General features: G+C 30.1%; 3 protein-coding genes across 6 annotated transcripts; 2 read left to right on the forward strand and 1 right to left on the reverse strand.

The window, feature by feature from the left end:
• Window positions 1–1932: 1932 nt before the first annotated feature.
• LOC105248723 (anaphase-promoting complex subunit 5) lies at window positions 1933–7300 on the forward strand. Of its 2 annotated transcripts, XM_011253672.3 has the most exons (12): window positions 1935–1981; window positions 2121–2242; window positions 2350–2399; window positions 2703–3079; window positions 3208–3361; window positions 3462–3643; window positions 3786–3902; window positions 5067–5196; window positions 5273–5575; window positions 5709–5830; window positions 5912–6182; window positions 6254–7300. In XM_011253672.3, exons 2-12 carry the CDS (start codon window positions 2122–2124, stop codon window positions 6623–6625), a joined length of 2199 nt encoding a protein of 732 aa, XP_011251974.2. In that variant the 5' UTR covers window positions 1935–1981; window position 2121; the 3' UTR covers window positions 6626–7300. The 2 variants fall into 2 exon arrangements, with proteins under 2 accessions (XP_011251968.2, XP_011251974.2); XM_011253666.3 differs by having other exon boundaries at window positions 1933–2242.
• Window positions 7301–7960: 660 nt separating this feature from the next.
• On the forward strand, window positions 7961–10897 carry LOC105248736 (ras-related protein Rab-21). The gene is made up of 4 exons (XM_011253684.3): window positions 7961–8518; window positions 9688–9855; window positions 10163–10281; window positions 10366–10897. The coding sequence occupies exons 1-4, from the start codon at window positions 8381–8383 to the stop codon at window positions 10613–10615; spliced, it is 675 nt and encodes a 224-aa protein (XP_011251986.1). The 5' UTR covers window positions 7961–8380; the 3' UTR covers window positions 10616–10897.
• A 2501-nt stretch (window positions 10898–13398) lies between these two features.
• On the reverse strand, window positions 13399–19008 carry LOC105248741 (rho GTPase-activating protein 1). 3 transcript variants are annotated; one of them, XM_011253698.2, is made up of 10 exons: window positions 18748–19008; window positions 18134–18241; window positions 17854–18000; window positions 17280–17460; window positions 16308–16526; window positions 16134–16232; window positions 15840–16027; window positions 14333–14533; window positions 14145–14251; window positions 13399–14061 (listed from the first exon to the last, which is right to left on the reverse strand). In XM_011253698.2, exons 1-10 carry the CDS (start codon window positions 18797–18799, stop codon window positions 13888–13890), a joined length of 1476 nt encoding a protein of 491 aa, XP_011252000.1. In that variant the 5' UTR covers window positions 18800–19008; the 3' UTR covers window positions 13399–13887. The 3 variants fall into 3 exon arrangements, with proteins under 3 accessions (XP_011252000.1, XP_011252009.1, XP_011252018.1); XM_011253707.2 differs by lacking the exon at window positions 18134–18241; XM_011253716.3 differs by lacking the exon at window positions 18748–19008 and having other exon boundaries at window positions 17790–18000; window positions 18134–18152.
• Between the last annotated feature and the right edge of the window lie 2299 nt (window positions 19009–21307).

A 21307-nucleotide genomic window follows, 5' to 3' on the forward strand; every position in this document is an offset into this window, starting at 1 on the left:
TATGTAATACGAAATTTTATGTATGTGAGAGCTCAATATTACCCCGGCGGGACCGCTAAATAGGTCCCGCCGGGGTGTGCATTTTTTCCACGTAAAGAAAAAAGAATTGTTAAGGCTATTAGGTGATCATTAAAATTTTTTTAATATTCCTTTAATGCTAAAGAAAATATATTAAAATTCCAATAATCTTAGGGATTAATCATCGCTAATCTCGTCTGGACTATGTAAAAATTTTTAGTAAATTTTATATTATAAAATATCTATACCTGAGAACAAATGTTCATAGAAAGTATTCCGATGGACTCTATAGGAAGGAATAAGCATGACAAGTGATGGTAATTTTTATGATGTTAACACAAAGGAATACAATAAACCATAATAATTCAAGAACTCGATGAAGAGAATATATTGGATAGAAATGCATAGTGATTGGAAATGATTAGAAAGTAAAAGACAGTATACGCATACAATCTATTTATTAATAGTAATACTATTTTGTAATTATATTAAATTTTATAATTTAGTACATTGTATTATATAAAGTATTAAGCACAAAAGTATTATGCTGGTATAAAAATTATAATAAAAATATAAAAATATAAATAGTGTTAGCATATGAATTCTTTATATTTTATATAAAGAAAGAGACTTAAAATATTTTGCAACATCTATATTTTTCGAGTCTTAATTATGAAAACTTCAGAGAAATTAGTAATTAATTTGACAAATTCCATACATATATTAATAATTAGATTTTTAAATAATTAAAAAAATGATTGATAAATATCAAAGATCAGTTTATTGATAATTAAGAAGATTTATAGAAATACGATTAAAAATATTTTTATCCCACAGCAGACATTTTGTGTTTTGTAAATAAAGAGATATTAATATGACAATGAATATAGAAAAATATTTATTTCATCTTTGAATATTACAGTATCTTTCTTGATTGAATAATTTATTTACTATCAATTTACATACATAAAAATATCTTGTTATACAGCACTGATGCTACCGACATTTCGTGCACATAGCTCGGAACAAAACAAGAAATTGAGCACATTATATATTATTCTCTGAGAACATTTATGGACTTTGGTTTTGTAGTTCATGTCCACGTTTTCAATATCCATAGAGGGAGAATCACTTTCAGAGATCACCTAAAAGCAGACCATGGCCGGTATTCATAGTCCGATCTTATATTTAAGATCGTCTTAAGTCTGCTTGAAGGTTGACGTAAGACCTCATTCAACCAATCAAATAATTGCGTAGCATTCCAAACTCGAACTTAAGACGATCTCAAATATAAGATCGGACTATAATCCGATCTTATATTTGAGATCTTAAGTTCGAGTTTGGAATGCTACGCAACTATTTGATTGGTTGAATGAGGTCTTAAGTCAACCTCGGACCAGACTTAAGACAATCTTAAATATAAGATCGGACTATGGCCGGTATTCATAGTCCGATCTTATATTTGAGATCGTCTTAAGTTCGAGCTTGAAATGCTACGCAGCTATTTGATTGGTTGAATGAGGTCTTAAGTCAACCTCCAAGCAGACTTAAGACGATCTCAAATATAAGATCGGACTATGAATACCGACCTATGAATACCGGCCCATGACATCTCTCAAAGTGAAATTTCATTAACGCTAAAAAGTAGCGTCAACCATTGGTTGAACAAAGAAGTAAGTAGTTGCTTCATTGTTCAACCAATGGTTGACGCTACATTTTAACGTCAATGAAATTGCACCTTCAGTCTTCTCTCTGGTTTGTCTTTTCCTAACTTATTGCACTAGTGCAATAGTGCAGCTAAAAAGAACAGAACTAATTAAAGTGAAAGAAAATATGTTTGTCTCGTTCCAACTTAAGGTGCAATTTCATTGACGCTACTTTTTAGCGTCAATGAAATTACACCTTTAGTGCAGCATTGCAGCTGAAAAGAACAGATCCTTGAATAAGGCAAAATATCCAAGAGGTTATATGATACTTGTTTTTATTATTATATATACATATGCATGAAAGTAAAAAATTTACAATAAATTTCATAAAAAGAGAGGATAAACGATGTCGATAAACGATAGCCGTTTACATACGGTGAATGACATATTTAACAGAATGTCCAAGGATTTTGTGACTGTCGATGGCAACGTGAAGAAAATTCAAAAGGAGAACCTAACTTCATACAAAGTAGCAACTGTTATTTTAATTAAAGTTTATTGTAATGAAACTACAAAAGGTATATTCCACATTCTCTTATCGTATTCTTATAATTAAATTATATGATATATTTTATTACATGTTGAGATAAGTACTTTATTAATCTAATTTGATGATATTTTCTAGCAATTGTGGAGAGACGTGATTTTTGTTTAGCATCATTGAAACTAATTCAGGTAATCATTTTATTATATGTATATTATATATTATATTTTATTATAATTAATTATAATAAAATATAATAATATAATTAATATTAAATTATAATATTAAATTATAATATAATATTAATAATAATATTATATTATATTAATAATAATAATAATAATAAAATAAAATTAATAATAATAATATAATATTAATATAATATATAATATTAAATTATAATATAATATTAAAATATAATAATATAATATAAATATTATAATTAAATAACTAAAAAAATATGCTCTATATTATGTATTAATGTCTATTTTCAGTCAGCAGACATGGAACTGACTGCTCTATTGGATATGTTATATGAACCAGAATATGCTTTACATCGATTTGCAGATCAATTGGAAGTAGAGTTGGATATTTTGTATGAGAAAGGAGTGGATGGATTGTTAGATTTATTCGATAGTCTTCGTCGTTTGATGGAACCCAAAGATCATTCGCTATCTTTATCAGCATTGCACAAGAATTCTGTTCATGGACTGTATGTTCGTAGGATGCTTATCTTTTTTGAGAAATTAGCCTTTGATCAAGTAGTTACTCTTTATAATGATTTAAAAAAATACGTTGAGAGAAAAGTCAATAATCCAGAAAACTCTGATATCTCTGAAATCAATAAGCAAGGAGATTCTGGTCCGTACAAGTAAGTTTATGTACCAAGAAATTTATAATACTACATACATATGCCATTATATTATATACATAATATACATTAAATTATATAAGATGTGCTATTTTGTGAAAAAATAATAATAATGCCTTTTGTATTAGAGCAAAAACCATTTGGGGTGGAAGACAAGCAGAATTACTTGTAGCACAGCAAGCACATGCATTACAGACTGACGAGCATAAAGCTTTGCCATCAATAGAGCTACAAGCTCTTGTTCAAGATCTTTTAAAATCTACTCCTTATAATGCAGATGCAGTGAGTATAAATATGATACAAAATCAATATAAAATAAAACATTTTTCCTTGTGTGTAAATTAATATAATAATTAAACCAAAAATGGTCTCTTTGTTTTAGCATTATTTAAGTTATTTAAATTGCATTCGCGTGAGTGACTTTTGCGGAGCAGTGGATAGTCTGTATCACTGTTTTGATAGATTGGCACCTTTAGAGAACCGATCCACACCCGAAGATCGGTCTCGTACATTTCGATATGCTGCACTCAATCTGGCTGTTTTACATGCTCAATTTAATCACAAGTAATAAATTTATTTATTTCTATTTTCAAGACTTTTCTAACTTTATTTCTTGATTAATGAAAGAAATATGGTTTCTGTATCGTTTATATATAGTATTACATTTGTTTCACAATGAAGTAATACTCGTGGATTTCTTGGAAAGGGAAATAGCGCAGTACGCTTTAAAGGAAGCTATTAAATTAGCTCAAGAAGCTGGAGACAACGTGTGCTTGCAGCTCGCGCATTCTTGGGTATCCTATTTGACCAGTGAAGAGCATAAGTAAGCTGAAAATGAAAGTTTTCTCATTTTATCACACAAATATTTTTTAGCATTTTTTTTGTCTATATACTTTACTAATAAACAAGTAACTAAGAAAATCGATGAAAAGATGAATATTAATCAAAATCTTAATGTTATTAATAAATTTTTTTACTTGTAAAATTTTTTTTTACAAGTAAAATTTATTAATAATATTAAGATTTTGATTAATACTATATTAATTATTTATTATCTTATTTATTTTTTAGTTATATTTATCATATACAGACTGAATCAGACCACCCGTGCCAGCCAAATATCTCAAAAACCGAAAACGGCAGAAAATGTTTCCACAAAAGTTGTAGGGTTTCAAGTAACGCATTACATAGTAATATTATTATGACCTTAAATAGCGTTGTCAAGGTCACGTAAAGATCATCTTCAATTTCTTAAATGGAATCCTCATTTTTCATTACATATCTTTGTAGTTTATTTTGAGAGCTTTCCAAAACACTATAATAGATTATTTTTTCATGAAGTACTTTTCGAGTTATTAGGCTTGAAATAATTTCTTAATTTTACTTAACCATAAAATATCTAGTAAAATATTCACGTTTCGATTATCTTACCTTAATACTTTTATGTACAAAATAATGAGAGGAATCAATTAGTTTAAAGAAAACACATAGTTGTTTCTAAGAAAAAATATGTAATTTGCAATTAACAATTCCATATTTTTTCTTAAAAACAACTGTATGTTTTCTTTACACAAATTGATTCCTCTCATTATTTTGTACATAAAAATATTAAGGTAAGATAATCGAAAAATGAATATTTTACAAGATATTTTATGGTGTATGTAAAATTAAGAAATGATTTCAAGCCTCATAACTCGAAAAGTACTTGTTGAAAAAATAATTTATTATAGTGTTTTGGAAAGCTCTCGAGATAAGCTACAAGAATATGCAATGAAAAATAGGGGATTTCATTTAAGAAATTGAAGGTGATCTTTACGTGACCTTGACAACGCTATTCAAGGTCATACTAATACTATGTGATGCGTTACTCGAAACCTTACAATTTTTGTAGGAAACATTTTTGTCTACCGTTCTCGGTTTTTGAGATATTCGGCTGGCACGGGTGGTCTGACACCTTGTATTTACATGTATGTTTTATATTATTTAGAGGACCTCTCATAGAACGCTCGGTTGGCAAAGCGAGTTTGCTTGGAATTACGCATACGACAGGCTTAAGCCTCATTTCGCACGCTCATAATTATGCTCTGGAAGCCAAGAATCCTTCACTAGTATTCGATGTATGTTACAAGCTGAGAACAATTCGTATGCTCAATATGCACGTAAATTTATATATTCATAACCACTTTATTACAGATACTGATGAAGTCGGACATGTTAAATTGTCAACATTCGATGTCCGACTTAATGTCCATTACATTTGCGGAGAAATCCGCATTATGGGCATACTATGGTAAAACGGAAATGGCCTCTCTTTGCGCCCAGTTGCTGCTTCTTCACAATACAGGTGACAAAAAACAGCACGTGTTCAACGGGCCGCCCACATGCCAGGCGATTGTCACTATCGCCAATATATTGATCGAATTGGGCGAATATATTCTCGCGGATATTGTGCTAACTCATGCCAAAAAGAAATTCCCCAACAGTCCTTGCAACAAGGTACATTCCTTAATAGATAAGATATATCGCAAAAGATTACACAGAGAGGAACGTGTGACTTTGCTTTAAAAATACATCGAGCCACGAATTTTTTAAGTGATGGAAGAGGAATATCTTTTTTACTGCTTTTTAGATGTGGATGCTGAGTGAACAGTTGCATATGTTTACGCAATTGATGAGGCAAGAGAAGTGGAGCGAGGCGGAGGCAATAGCTAAAAGTATTTCCAGTCTAGATAAATTGGAATGTAAACTCAAGTATAAAAAATTTTATATAAACGTGTGTTTGTAATTTTGAATTTGAACATTATTGCATATTTTTAGTCTAATAATTTCCAGATTGGCGGAAGTTTGCTTGGCAAAAGGCGATTTTCCAAAGGGACTCGAGTACATTAATCTTATCATGAAGGATGCAGATGCGACTTCTTTATATAAAATACGCGCAATACTTATCTCGAGCCAGATTATGTGCGCTTCGTCCTCGCCAGGCAACGGATCAGCGATCTCCACTAATTGCATAGTGCATCTTTGTTCCGCCTTGGAATTAGCCACACGAAATCATCTGTCGTATTACAAAGCGCTCGTCAAGATGCATCTCGCTAACATACAAGTGAGTTTTCTTTATTAGAGATTAAGTTGAATTAATCTAATCGAATTTGTTGTCGTTTTTAATTATTCTAGCTGCTAATGGGCTTGCCTACATTGGCCTTGAATATGGTGGAGGAAGCTATTCCCACAATCCTAGGTCACGGTGGCTATTACGATCAAGGCAAGGCGTTTATGTTGTATGGAAAGTGTTTAATAGCTTCGGCGTCGGAGAAGTCTTCTGAGACACGGAAAGAGGCGATCTTAACCGGAATAAAAACTCTGTCGAAAGCGCAGGCGCTCTTCATGAAGGTCAACGCCATCGCGAAGGTCAAGAGCATTTTGCATCTGCAAGCTGTCTTTTACAATGAAATCGATCTTCTGCTTGAACGTAATCGTTGCGCCTTCGAATTTCGTCAACTAAGCGAACAATACGTAATTACTTCTACCAATCTGTTTTTGTATTAAAATTTATTTAAAGAGGCTATTTTTTTTACATAAAAATGAAAAGAAGGAGAACAGAGATACCAGGTTCTTCTTTCCAGAAAAAAAAATTTTCCCCCTCTCTCTCTCTCTCTCTTTTATTATTATTCCCCTTTTCTCGCATTCTCATTCATGTTCACTTATTTGGTGTCTTACATGTATTGATGTATGTGTGTATGAAGTGAAAATGATTAAGGAGAGACTCGCTAAAGTCAAATCGTGAGCGCGCATGGATACGATTGCGTGCGCAACTTCATTCAATTTTCATTCTGCGCATGCGTTATTAGATTATGAATGAAGACCCAAGGAAAATTCAGAATACGAGATCTGCTCGATTTTAATCGTCCGAGATCAGATATTTTAAAGATAAATATTTTTTATACGATTTGACCCATACAGCACAGAAGCTTGCAACATTGCTTCAACATTGCTGCAATGTTACAACATTGCACATAGCAGTATAATGTTGCAGAAATAATGCGAGACATTATTTTGTAATATTACTTTGGCAATGTCGCAGCAACGTTTCAACATAGCGAAAATGTATAACATGTGTTTCTTTACTTGTCGCTACGCGACGACACCCAATTTAATTAACTCGTACTCGAATTCATCTAAGATGGATATAAGGTCTACAAAAGATTAATGTAGTAATTATATTTCTTGTCTTCTGTCAGTTTAATTTCTGGCGATAAACTGACTTGATTTACTTAATATTCTGAATCCTAATAAGGAATCTAGATTATTAAACAAGTAATTTGTTTAATAATCTGGATCTTTTATTGGATTCCAGAATATTAAACAGATTTTTCTTAATTGAATGGGTAAATAGAAAATAATTCATTTATTGCACGTATTAAAATATTCTGGTGTCGAATGTATGTAAAATAATTGTATGCATATTATTGAGATAAATATTTAAGAAACATCTATAGTAAAAACACTAATAGATGTTTTTTTAAAGGCATTTTTTTCCTATCTTTCTTAAACATTTTTTTAATATTTTCAAAGTTTATTTATTAAATTTAAAACGGTGTCTGCATTTATAGCAAAACGCGTTTTAATATTACAAATACGTTGCACCGTAACATTGCTGTGATATTGCATTGCAATATTTCTATAAGCGAACATTTTATAGTTCCTGCAATATTGCAGCAACATTTCTACAATATTGCAATCTTGCAAAGAAATATTGCTGCAATATTGCATTGCAATATTTCTACAAGCGGACATTTTATTGTTGCTACAATATTGCAGCAACATTTTGCAATATTTCTGCAATCTTGCAATCTTGCAAAGAAATATTTCTGCATTGTTGCTGCAATATTTCTGTGCCGTATGGGTTGTATGCGTGCATGAGATACGATGAGTGCTATTGTGTATGTATGCTGTGTGTGTAGGAAAGAGAAGGAGAGAGAGAGAGAGAGGCATTAGATTACGAAGGCTACGAAAAATGCGCCGATTGTAGCGCGTAATGGCTCGGAGCAGAACAGCTGATTCCTCGACGTTGACGCAGCGGAGACTGAAGCACGGTCGTCGTCGCTTCGACGTTGTGGCGTGTCGGGTCGCAACGAAACATCCATTATATCCCGTACACGACGGCCACCGCACCTAGACAAGTGTAACAAGCGCAACTTTATATATCCTGGCCCTCGTATAACGCGGACATTCCGGATACCGCGAATTAACACGGCCTGATTCCCTCTAAGACCAAGTTGTTGCCAGTTGCTCCCGGGGATTATGGCCAGTCCGGTCGTCGGCACCGGGTCGTACAACTTCAAGGTGGTTTTGCTCGGCGAGGGATGCGTTGGCAAGACCTCGGTTGCTCTCCGATACGTCGAGGACAAGTTCAATGACAAACATATCACTACGTTACAGGTAAATAGGCGTGTTTGTAATGTTTGTATATCGAGATACGACACGCGTATTTCTCGGATTTTTTTCTTCTCTCTACTTGCATTCATTTCGATTTCACTAGTTTTCATGTAACGTGAATATTCCTTTAAATTCGGTTATATATAAGTTTATATTTGTATCAACTTTTCTTTCTTTTTGTAAATTTTTTTTAATGCGGAATAAATTTGTAAAATTTCTTAAAAAACGCACAAATCAATTTAGATATATATTATATATTATACATTTAGATTATTCTACATATTATACATATTTTACATTATATACATTATATACATTATTTTATATTGTTTACATTATATTTTATATTATTTTATATTATTTACATTATATTATACATATTTTACATTATATTTTATTATATATTATACATATTTAGATTATTAAACATATTATATATTATTTATATTATGTTATATAAATATATAGAAGAAGAGAAATATAGATATGTATAAAGATTAAAATCTAATACTGGATGCATCCCATCTATATGTGTGTTTATAACTTTTTTTTAGATCCAGAGCTTTTATTAACTAAAAGATTGTAAAGTTTATATTATTTAAAAATGCATATTGATAATTAATTGTATTTTATTAACGTGAATATTCCTTTAGATTTGGTTATATATAAGTTTATATTTGTATCAACTTTTCTTTCTTTTTGTAAATTTTTTTTAATGCGGAATAAATTTGTAAAATTTCTTAAAAAACGCACAAATTAATTTAGATATATATTATATATTATACATATTTAGGTTATTATACATATTATACATATTTTACATTTTATACATTATATATATTATTTTATATTGTTTACATTATATTATACATATTTTACATTATATTTTATATTATTTACATTATATTATACATATTTTACATTATATTTTATTATATATTATACATATTTAAATTATTAAATATATTATATATTATTTATATTATGTTATATAAATATATAGAAGAAGAGCAATATAGATGTGTATAAAGATTAAATTTAATACTGGATGCGTCCCATTCATTTGTGTGTTTATAACTTCTTTTTAGATCCAGAGCTTTAATTAACTAAAAGATTGTAAAGTTTATATTATTTAAAAATACATATTGACAATTAATTGTATTTTGTTTCAGGCATCGTTTTTGAATAAGAAATTGAATATTAATGGGAAAAGAGTGAACTTGGCGATATGGGACACAGCAGGACAAGAAAAGTTCCATGCATTAGGACCAATTTATTACAGAATGTCCAATGGTGCCATTCTTGTCTACGACATTACAGACGAAGATACTTTTCAAAAAGTATGACTTGAAATTTATTTATAATTGTAAAAGATGATCCGAATATAATCTGATAAGAGAATAATGAATATATTGTAGATAAATTCTGATAAGAGAACAATGAATATATTGTAGATAAAATCTGATAAGAGAACAATGAATATATTGTGAATTTTGATATTATCAATGATCTGTTCTCCAGAGATCATTATACAAGACATTATTATCTTATTATTCTATTAATTCTATTATAATTAAAAAAATACTTTTACAATATTACAAATATACATATACTCATGATACATATACTTTCCTCATTTGTTGTTAGGTGAAAAACTGGGTGAAGGAACTGAAAAAGATGTTAGGTAGCGAAATTTGCTTAGTGATAGCAGGTAATAAAGTGGACCTGGAGAAGGATAGAAACGTTGCCATAGATGAAGCGGAAGAGTAAGTGCTGCTAAGACAATGCTTCCTTTTTTATTTATTGGGAATAGTGGACAAAACGTGATAATGATACATTTCTTCCACCAGATACGCCAAACAGGTGGGAGCTATGCATTTCCACACGTCAGCCAAGTTAAACCAGAACATCGAGGAGATGTTCTTAGACCTGACGCGACGCATGATGGAACGCGCAGACGAGGCCGAGCAAAAATCTACTCTCACGAGGACTAATAGCACACGTCGCAATGTTGTAATGGTCGAGGACGAAAGTGAACATACACAACCGAGTAGAAGTTCATGCTGCGGCAGTGGTGGCAGTGGCAGCGGCCTTTCGTAGATCTTTGAAAGATTTACGATTCAATTTCAGACAAGGTCTAATTTCGAATAATCCACGAGTTACGTATACGGGACGAAGCATTTCAAAAAGTCGTGACAGATTAGTATCTTTAAAAATAAATCCTCTGTGATAATAATTTGTCACATTATGAATGTTTCATTTTTTTGTATGCTTGTGTATGCATTATGTAAGTGTGAATGCGTATGTATACTAATATATATACAGGGTGTTTCATTTTAATTTCCCCAGGCAAATATTTCGGAAAATAATGAAAATTGGAAAAAATGTTTCAGACAAAAGTTATATAGTTTCCAGAGGGACATAAGATGGTGCCATTAGTTTGGCCTTAAAGAGTCACATGAAGGTTACGTAAAGATCATTTTGAATTTCTTAAATGGAACACCCTATATATTTTTGCATATTCTTGTAGCTTGCCTCAAGAGCTTTCCAAAACACTATAATCAAACATTTTTTCATTAAGTACTTTTCGAGTTATGAAGCTTGAAATAATTTCTTAGTTTTACATAAATCGTAAAATATCTAGTAAAATATTTATTTTTCGATTATCTTACTTCAATACTTTTATGTACAAAATAATGAGAGGAATTAATTGGTGTAAAGAAAACACATCATTGTTTCTAAGAAAAAATATGTAATGTGCAATTAACAATTACATTTTATTTTTTCTTAAAAACAATAATGTATTTTCTTTACACCAATTCCTCTCACCATTTCCTTACTTTGTACATAAAATTGAAGTAAGATAATCGAAAAATGAATATTTTACTAGATATTTTATGGTTTATGTAAAATTAAGAAATTATTTCAAGCCTAATAGTTCGAAAAGTACTCAATGAAAAAATACTTTATTATAGTGTTTTGCAAAACTCTTGAAGCAAGCTACAAAAATATGTAAAAGTATATAGTGTCCCATTTAAAAAGTTGGAGGTAACCTTCACGTGACTCTTTAAAGTCAAACTAATGGCACCATCTTATGTCCCTTTCAAAAACATATAATTTTTGTCTGAAAAATTTTCTCGAATTTTTATTATTTTCCGAAATGTTTGCCTAGGGAAATTAAAATGAAACACCCTGTATATTTGCGAGAAAGCTGTATATATTCACAAATTGTCAAAAATTAGTTAATTTCTCGACAAAGGCTTTAGATAATGCGACTGTATTATGAATTTACATTTTCAAAGGAAACTAGTGCTTTTTCGGCTTTTACCTAAAATGATATTTTAGGATTTAATGTACATACATATTAAATGTGAATAATTTCATTATACAATCTATTAATTTGAATCTTTTGTCAAGTAACACTGCAATACATTTATTCGCCCTGAAATTATATAAATTAGCAATATAATAGAGTTGTTGAGTGTAAAATTTAAATTATTGTTACTGTAAGTTATTTTATGAACATAAAATGGTAAGTTGTAATGTTATGGAACAAAATGTCTCATTATATCATAATCCCATCATATTCCAAAGGTACACTTTGGATTTTGCTCGTGAATATTGTATGTAAAAAGTGAAACTGAAGTTCTACAAATTAATACGTTTTATTATATGCTCTTTTATTGATAACAACGAGGAATGTAATCGAGTCACATCAGTTCTATACAGGTCTGGGTTAGTCTTTTCGATGATAGAGAGCGGAGATTTTAGGCTTTGTCAGCCCATACTTTATCCCAGTTACCCATAATGGCAGGACTATTTAAAGGGATATACAAATTTGCGGTTCGCTCCGCGAAAATTACTAAGTCTCTTATCTTTATATCTAAACAATGAATAAAATTAATTAAAAAGTATTAAACTATACATTCATTAAATATCAAGCTTTTTTTCTCTTTTTCATACTCTCTTTCTTTTGTAGTTTTTTATTGTAAAAAAACATTCGAGTGACATCAGTTCAGGTGAATTCCTTTCCCGAGATCATAATTCAAAAAGAAATATAAGATCACTAGAATTTATACATGATGACTGATTTACTACGACAGCCATTCTAATCACTTTATCGTGTTCACGCCTGCTTTTTATTATTATGTTAACTCGAAACAGTATAAAGTATTTTACTTACAACTACTGCAATATATAAAGTATCTTACTCATTATAACTATTACCTAAAAATGTTACGAAAAATGGGATGAACGATTTAAACAGAAAATATAATTCAATCTTTCTCTAATACTATCAAGTTTCGTTTATATATTATAAAGTAAATGAATGCTCGTTTATATTGTTTAGAGTTAACACACACACACACACAATGTCTTTCTATATTACATATATAAATCTTCTTGTATTATAGATATATCTCGTCTCTCTCAAGAGTTAAATACAATATTATATATATATACTACATTTGTTAGACCACAATTTATTTTATGTGATTGAATAATCAAATTCTTCAATATATACACAATGCAAGAAATATGAAGATAATGCCAAGTATTAAAGACTTTATTTTACTTGTGATTCTTCTATTTTAAGTATAGAATGTATCAAAATATTTTAGAAAAACTTTTTTTCGTGAAACTTTGCAATAAAAATAAATAAACTGATTCCTATGCAAATATGCACATATTCTGGTTAGAATATGTACATATTCTTGTTAGAATAAAAATTAACCCGATTAATTTTAGATTTTTTAATTAACAAAATAACATTAACATTGAAATAAAAACTTGATAAAGTTTGAAAAATTATAACTCAAAGAAATAATATAATTTATCTTAAAATAAAATTAATGTATTATTTAATTTTTATTTAATCCGACATTAAAAAAGATTAATTAAAGCAAAAGTCGGGATTAATTACGATTCGCGATCTCATGATCTCAACAGCATTCAGCTGAATATTTTTTTTTCACTCTTGAATATATTATTTTCTACGCTTTGTTAAATAAGACTATATAAATGCTAATATTTCTAGACAATCTTACATATTATATTCACTGCGTGACGTTCTCATGTATCTTTGGTATTTGGTCGTAATTTTTCTCTAGATATACACATGTTGGCTGGCATTTCATCATCGCACAACCGATATCTTTTTCGAACGTTCTACTCTTTCGTTCAAAAACATTGTACTCATATTAAAAAATCTTGTGCAAAATTGCGTGTAAACGAACATTAACTGTTTTTCTGTATATATTCTCTTATACCTCACATTGGATATAAAAATATTTTAATAAAACGAAAGTGCGGACGTTGTATGTGTGATCATGTGAACAATCGGATGTATTACAATTAGGCCTTCGACGCTTTTAAATAATGAAAATCTTATCTTGATAAGTAAATAAAAAGTCTACGAATTGATTGATAAATCCTATCGCAGTGAGGGACATTCCACATGTTGGCGGGGCTCTAACTAGATTCGGTCCAAATACGACCGCCAGATTACTCGAAGTCATCTTGTTTAGGTCACATCGGTCCATTACCTATTATAAAAAAAAAGATATAGATGAAAAAGAGAGCTTTTATTCCCTACAGGAAATCGCGATTGTGAATATTAGTTACATACCCTCGATAAAAATTGTACAACGTATTTAAGGACTTGATAATTATCCTCAGGTAGTTTTTCCAATATTAATATTTTAACTTTACGCGGACGTTCGTCTTTCGATAACGCTATAATACAATTTCAAAGGATGTTTTATCTTGTTAAATAAATAATAATTTCGAAAAAAATTAGGAAAACATCATCCTTACTTTGAAATTGCGTGATTTCATCATACAGTTCGTATGTCATAAGAGGTTCATCCAGTTCACGAAGAAAAGTCTTAAGTAAAACCGCGGCAATATGCGGATCCCCGTGGAAATCGACGGGTAAACCTTGATTGCAACGATTTTGAAGTTCCTTGATCACTGCCACGTTGGCCGATCTTCTGAATATCCCTTCCGTTTCCAGAGCTAAAACAATCAAATAATTATTAAAATAACATAAATTTTATCTTAATATCGCTAGTTAATTAATCAAAGGATCGTTGGAAATAATATAATCGACCAAAACTAGCCAGAAATAAATATGTGTGTGAATTTAATTCGTGTGTATACTCGTTATTCAATCCGTTAAAAATCCAATTGTTTAATTGTTATATTTCAATATTTACTTGAAAAGGAGTACAACCATATGGTCGTAATCAATAAACAAAAAATTTCTGGCTAGTTTTGGTCGATTATATTATTTCCAACGATCCTTCAAATAATTACACAGGCCTGCGAGGTTTTTCTTTTTAAGATGCAATAGTGATTTCCGACGTAATTTTGTGAGCTGAATTCGAATCTGGCCGCCGAATTTGCATGGCACGTCACGTTTTTGAATAATTTATAATTGATTGGCCAAAAATCGCTATTTTGGCCAATTTCATGAATTTATTGCGAGGAAACCAAATTTTTTGAAATTTTTCTGCTAATGGCATCGTATAATACTCACTTTCGCCTTTCAAATCCACTTTCGATTACCGTTGCGCGATTTTTTTTTCGCTGAGATATATAAGTATGACGTTGTAAGAAAAATTTACATTAAAGAAAATTTATATAGACATCAATATGGTAGATCCATGATCTTGAAATTTGAAAAGACTGACATATGTCAGGTTCGGTTAGCCAAAAAAATATTGTAAAGAAATGTCTAATACAGTTGTTACACATTTTGATAAATTTTTCTAAATTTTATGCCTTTTTATTGTTATTCTATTCGCCATATTGGATGCGTCATTTTTAATTTCAAAAGGTGACAGAAGGTATTTAAAAATGTATATTCTTATCCTAATTTTGATTCGTAGTGAGATAGAGAGGTAGCACGGTTGATTTAGAATGGCTTATTAAATCTCTATGCATGACCAATCTTATAACTTGTATATCTGAACGAAAAAAAATCATGCGGCGGTAATCGAAAGTGGATTCGAAAGATGAAAGTGAGTATTATACGATGCCATTGACAGAAATATTTCAAAAAATTTGGTTTACTCACAATAAATTCATGAAAATGGCCAAAATAGCGATTTTTGGGCTATTCAACTACAAATAACTCAAAAACCTGACGTGCTACGCAAATTCGGCGGCCAGATTCGGATTCAGCGCACAAAATTACGTCTGAAAATCACTAAAAATCACTATTGCATCTTAAAAAGAAATTTTGACCCCCTTTTTTGCAGGCCTGTGTTATTGTTTTATCCTCCAGAGAATAGAATGGTTTTCTGTTGAGATACCGTACCGTCTGGCGTATCGAGAAATTCCACGCATTGCCTTAGAATAGGTGGGATCGGGTCGCCGTTATTATTTTCCTTTATAAATTGCAAACTAGTACCAAATTGAGTCGTACCAACCGGTGTAACCACCGCGCTTTGTGGCGGACTTACCGGCAAATATTTCTTATTCTTCATCAGTAGTTGATTATTATGTCTGAAAGAATCATCCCACCATATGTAAATTAAATTGTGCAATTCGCAAATCAACATAAGTTCTATCAAGATTCCAATATACTGTTTTACATAATTAAATGACATACTCTATCACTTGGGGAGGTATAATTAATTGATCCAACTTAATATAGTGCGCTAAATCTTCCAGGTAATTAACGTACATTATCTTCCGTCCGAATTTGACACTGCAAAAATTTGTCTATTCGTATATAGTATATAATAATATAAGTTTTCACATAGGAAAGAAAAAAATCGCATACCTAATAGCCGGCTTAAATATTTGCCACACAAACCTAATAAAGTTTGTGGGATGTACTAGGTAAAGGGCTTTCAAATTCTTTTTATATTTCCTGTCAAACGCTTTGTACGCCTGCCATAGCCAGGATAATGATGGTTTATTTTTTGATGTAAGGCCGTAATGAAAATAAACGAGACTATAATCTTGTTCTACAAATGTGTCTAAAGTATGCATAAGATACCTGCAATAAATATCCATTATGATAAAATTTATTTGATTAATAAAAAAAAAAAAAGAAATCAGAAGAAGAATTCAAGAGAATGAACAGAAACTTTACAAGCATATTATTTTTATTTTTTAACAATTCCTTCTCGAGATATTAGAGTGGAGGATATCAAGATTTTAGCAGTCACAAAAGGCTAACATTCAAATAAATTACGCGGATTTAATAAAGAAAAATAAAACAGATTTATTAAAAAGAGAAAATAATATAAAAATAAAATAAAGTAAATAAAATAATTTAAATAAAAAAATAAAATAAATAACAAATCAAAGAAGGAAAGAATATTCACAATAAGTTAGAAATTGAAATAACAAGATTTATTAAAAAGAAAATAATATAAAAATAAAATAAAGTAAATAAAATAATATAAATAAAATTATAAAATAAATAACAAATCAAAGAAAGAAAGAATATTCACAATAAGTTGAGAAATTTGAAATATATAACAGATATGAAATCGACAGCGATAATAATAATAAATCAAATAGATCAGATAGAATGTTTGCACGAAATCGATAACATAAGAAAGCGCTAAGTTGTTTCCGTTATTTATTCTATTTTTATGGCTAGGCTTTGCGAGGTCGATCGGCGTTTCGAAAATGTAACAATATCATAGAATGACACAGAGATACTTAAATAATATTTACAGGCAATTATAAATCATTATTAAATTTCTCGCGTGTCATCTTATAACGCAAGTCGTGAACTCACCTAAGAAGTTTAGCGTGATTGAAGACCTCCTTCCCTATGGAAGGCAATTTACAGGCTGACACAACAATTATTTTGCGACCAGCACTATCATCCCCAACTACTTCCACAATACCATATTTGGATATGTCGAAATAATCCTCCTCGTCGGCAAGTTCTCCGTCCAAAGCAGCTAAGTCTTCGGCTGTCCATTAACAGAGACTTTCCTTATAATGTAAAGTTTCAAAATCGATGCACATTTCAGGCATACTCATAATAAACTTATTTCAAATAAAAACACCATCAAGCCAAAATAATTTGAGCTTCTTAGGGATAATTTTGTCTCACAAGTGAAATGTATATTTCACAGACAACATACTACTATCCTGCTTCATAGGGCTTGAACATAGCGCTTGTACATTATGTTATTATGCAAATATGGATTAAAAAAGCGTAACACGTGTTACTTCTCCTTTGTCATCCTTACACCATGCAATATAAAACAAGCTGTACAATGGTCTACACATAATTCACCTGCTATGCCCTGAGAATGCCATGACATTTAGTGGCTATTAACAGAAGGTAAAAGGTCACACACCAGATTCGATAACTGGAGCATCTACCAAAGCTTCCTCAAAGTTTTCCTCAATCGTGCCGTCGCTTACTGGGCTTTCCAAATAATCTATTCCTCCAGTGCCAGCAGTAGTATTCACCAAATCCAATTTGTCTTCCAGGAGGCGTGTAGCTGCAACAAAGATCGTCTTATATAAAGAAGTAATGCAATAATAGTAGACTGTATCGCGTAAATTAATCTCCTGTATAATTATGAGGAAATTTTAGAAGAAGCAGACGATTAAGACACAAATCGGACGTCTCACCATTGTTGGAGGTAGTTTGCAATTCCGTATCATCAAATTCCAAATTCGGCTCGTAATCGTGATAATCAGACAAACTAGGGTAAGGATCTTCACAGTCGGTGCCCATCCCTGTTACACACACACGCACACACATAGATATGCATCAAGATTAAGTACTCGACAGTGATAAAAATAATCGAAAAAAAAAAAAATATAAACAAATAGCACTCGTATCTATTTAATAAAAATATATATATTGGAAACTGATCAATTTTGTACCACATTAATTTTGCGCCAGTAGCAGAGAATTTTTTTCCATAAAAAAAAATATATATATATAAGCAAATAGTACTCGTATTTATTTAATAAAAAAAATATATTGGAAAATGACTGATCAATTTTGTACCACATCAATTTTGCGCCAGTAGCAGAGAATTTTTTTCCCAAGCTTTTCGTTTGCTTAAACGAAAGTCTGAAAGGACTCTCTACAAAACTACAAAAAGGAAACGATGCGACTGTTGGGAAAAGCGATTGATGTAAACACGCATGATTGTGTGCTACGCAAATGTAATGCGATCCCATCGCGGACGAGTAACGTTCGTTTGACACAAATATCATCAACAATCGCAGCTCACCTGTCAGCGTCCGCGATGGGGTCAGTGGCGTTGGCTGATAATCCGCTTCCATTTCTCGATCTCGGGGGTTGATGCGTACGAAAGGACGTAGTCTAAGATCGATGTAGGGCGTTCCTCTCTTTCTCCTACGAATGGCCTGAGATCTCCTCGAGCGACGACATTATCTCTTCCTCGCGACGTGTGGCAGAAACGACGCGCGCTACGGATCACGTCACGCTTTCATTTGTCGCTGTTGCTGCGCTGCAGTGTGCGAGATTGCAGGTATCGATACACTGTTTTGAATCTGGAATACGCGAATCGATATATCGTTATTCGCGAGAGGATCTTATAAAAAAAAAAATCTGCGAAAAAGCGAAAAACTTGACGTCTGCAAAGAAAAGAAAATTTTTAATGAGATATAAAAGAGAAAATGGTATTGATATCCTGTTTTCAATTTAAAAGTATGCATGACATCTTGTTATTCGCAAGATAATTTTATTAAAAAATCAAAAGATTTTATTAAAAATTATTAATTAATTAATTAATTAATTAAATTTAAAAATTCGTAAAATAAAATTTATACGTAAAATTAAATTTAAAAATTAATTAATTAGTTTTATTTAATTCATTATTTATTAAAAATTAATTAATTTATTAAAAATGGTGAAAGTGAAATGCTTGACATTTACAAATAGAAATCTGTGAAAGAGTAAAAAACTTGATAAAGAATAAATTTTTAATCGATATCCTTTACTCCTTTTAATAAAAATTTATATAATGGACTTGTTATTCGCAAAAGAATTTTATTAAAATATGAAAGGATTTTATTAAAAATTATGAAATGTTTGATGATATTTACAAAAAAAATCTGCGAAAGAATGAAAAACTTGATACTTAGAAAAATTCTTTAATAAGATATAAAAGAGAAAATAGTATCGATCCTATTTTGAACTTAGAATATGTATGCAATGGTCTTGTTATTCGAGAAAATTTTGCTATAAAAAACAAAAGGATTTTATTAAATAAATTATGAAAGAGTAAAATGTGTCTTGACATTTACAAAGAAAAAAATTTTTTTAATAAAATATGAAAGAGAAAATTACATCAATATCCTTTTAAATCTGGAATACGTATTCGATATATTGTTATTCGCGAAATCATTTTAATAAAAAAGAGAAATTTATTAAAAATTATTGCGAAAGTAAAATGGTTGATATTTACAAAAAAAAATTCTTTAATAAAATATGAAAAAGAAAATGGTATCAATACTTTGTTTTCAATCTAGAATACGTATTCAATATAACATTTTTTGTGAATCTTATTAAAAAATTGCTCAAAGTAAAATCAAAATAAAATGCTTGACATTTACAAAAAAAATTTTTAATGAAATATAAGTAAAAAGAAAATGGTATCAATATCCTGTTTTGAATCTTGAATATGTATTCAATGTATCATTATTTATGAGAGAATCTTATTAAAAAGAAAAAAATTTTATTAAAAATTGCTGTTAAAGTAAAAAATGCTTGACATTTACAAAAAAGTTCCTTAATATAATGAATAAAATAAATCAATGTCCTATTTCGAATCTAGAATGCCTATTCGATAAATAAATCATTATTTACAAAAGGATCCTATTAAAAATTGCTGCGAAAATAAAAAGCTTGACATTTAAAAAAAATCCTTTAAAGAGATATAAAAAGTAAAATTAAATTTGAAAGTAAAATTAAAAAAATTAAAGCATGCTTGAAATGTAATTAATGTGATTTAATAATAATAAAGAGAAATCCATGTGAAAGAGATCAATTTCTCTCCAATATACATATATTACTATTAATATAAACTATTTTGACATGTGAAACTTGCCGCATGTATTCGTTTTATTTTATTATCTCCTAAGGATGTTTTGTATGTACAATCCCAGCAAAAAGTAGCTGAAAATCAATATTGACGAATATATCCACTTTTGACGTATTTTGAGTAAGAAATTGTGTGGAATATTACAATTTGATTTTAGCTACAGTGCAGAGATGTATTTTTTAATATTTATTGCGTTTTTACTGAAATATTCCGAATTTTGTTAATCGAAATAATTAACTTTTGGCATAGAATTTCGCCTTGTGACGGATACATGGCTAACTTCATTGAATTATATTTAATATCTTTTTAACCAGTCAGTTGTATAATATTATTTGAATATTTTCTCTGTATCTAAACTTTTGCAAATTTTAAACAAATTCTGTCTTCATATTTCATGTGTTTTTGTCATTTGAATCGATGGTTATACGTTTCCCATAAGAACACATATGTTAATTCGGTGCAAATTAAAATCCTTATAACTTATGAACGCCTTAGTGAATCGATTTAAAAATTGTACTGAAGATTCTAAACATATGTAAGGACATTCCGTACAATTTTCATTAAATTCTCAATATTTTGAAAATAGCTACAAAACATCCTTAAATTATATATTTAATATCTTTTTAACCAATTAGTACTTGTGTAATATTATTTGATCAAATATTTTCTCTGTATCTAAACAAATTTTGAATATTATTTCCATGTGTTTTTGTCATTTGAATCG

Source organism: Camponotus floridanus, unplaced genomic scaffold (assembly GCF_003227725.1).
Source record: "Camponotus floridanus strain SB8 unplaced genomic scaffold, Cflo_v7.5 scaffold123, whole genome shotgun sequence".
NCBI classification, from domain to species: domain Eukaryota; kingdom Metazoa; phylum Arthropoda; class Insecta; order Hymenoptera; family Formicidae; genus Camponotus; species Camponotus floridanus.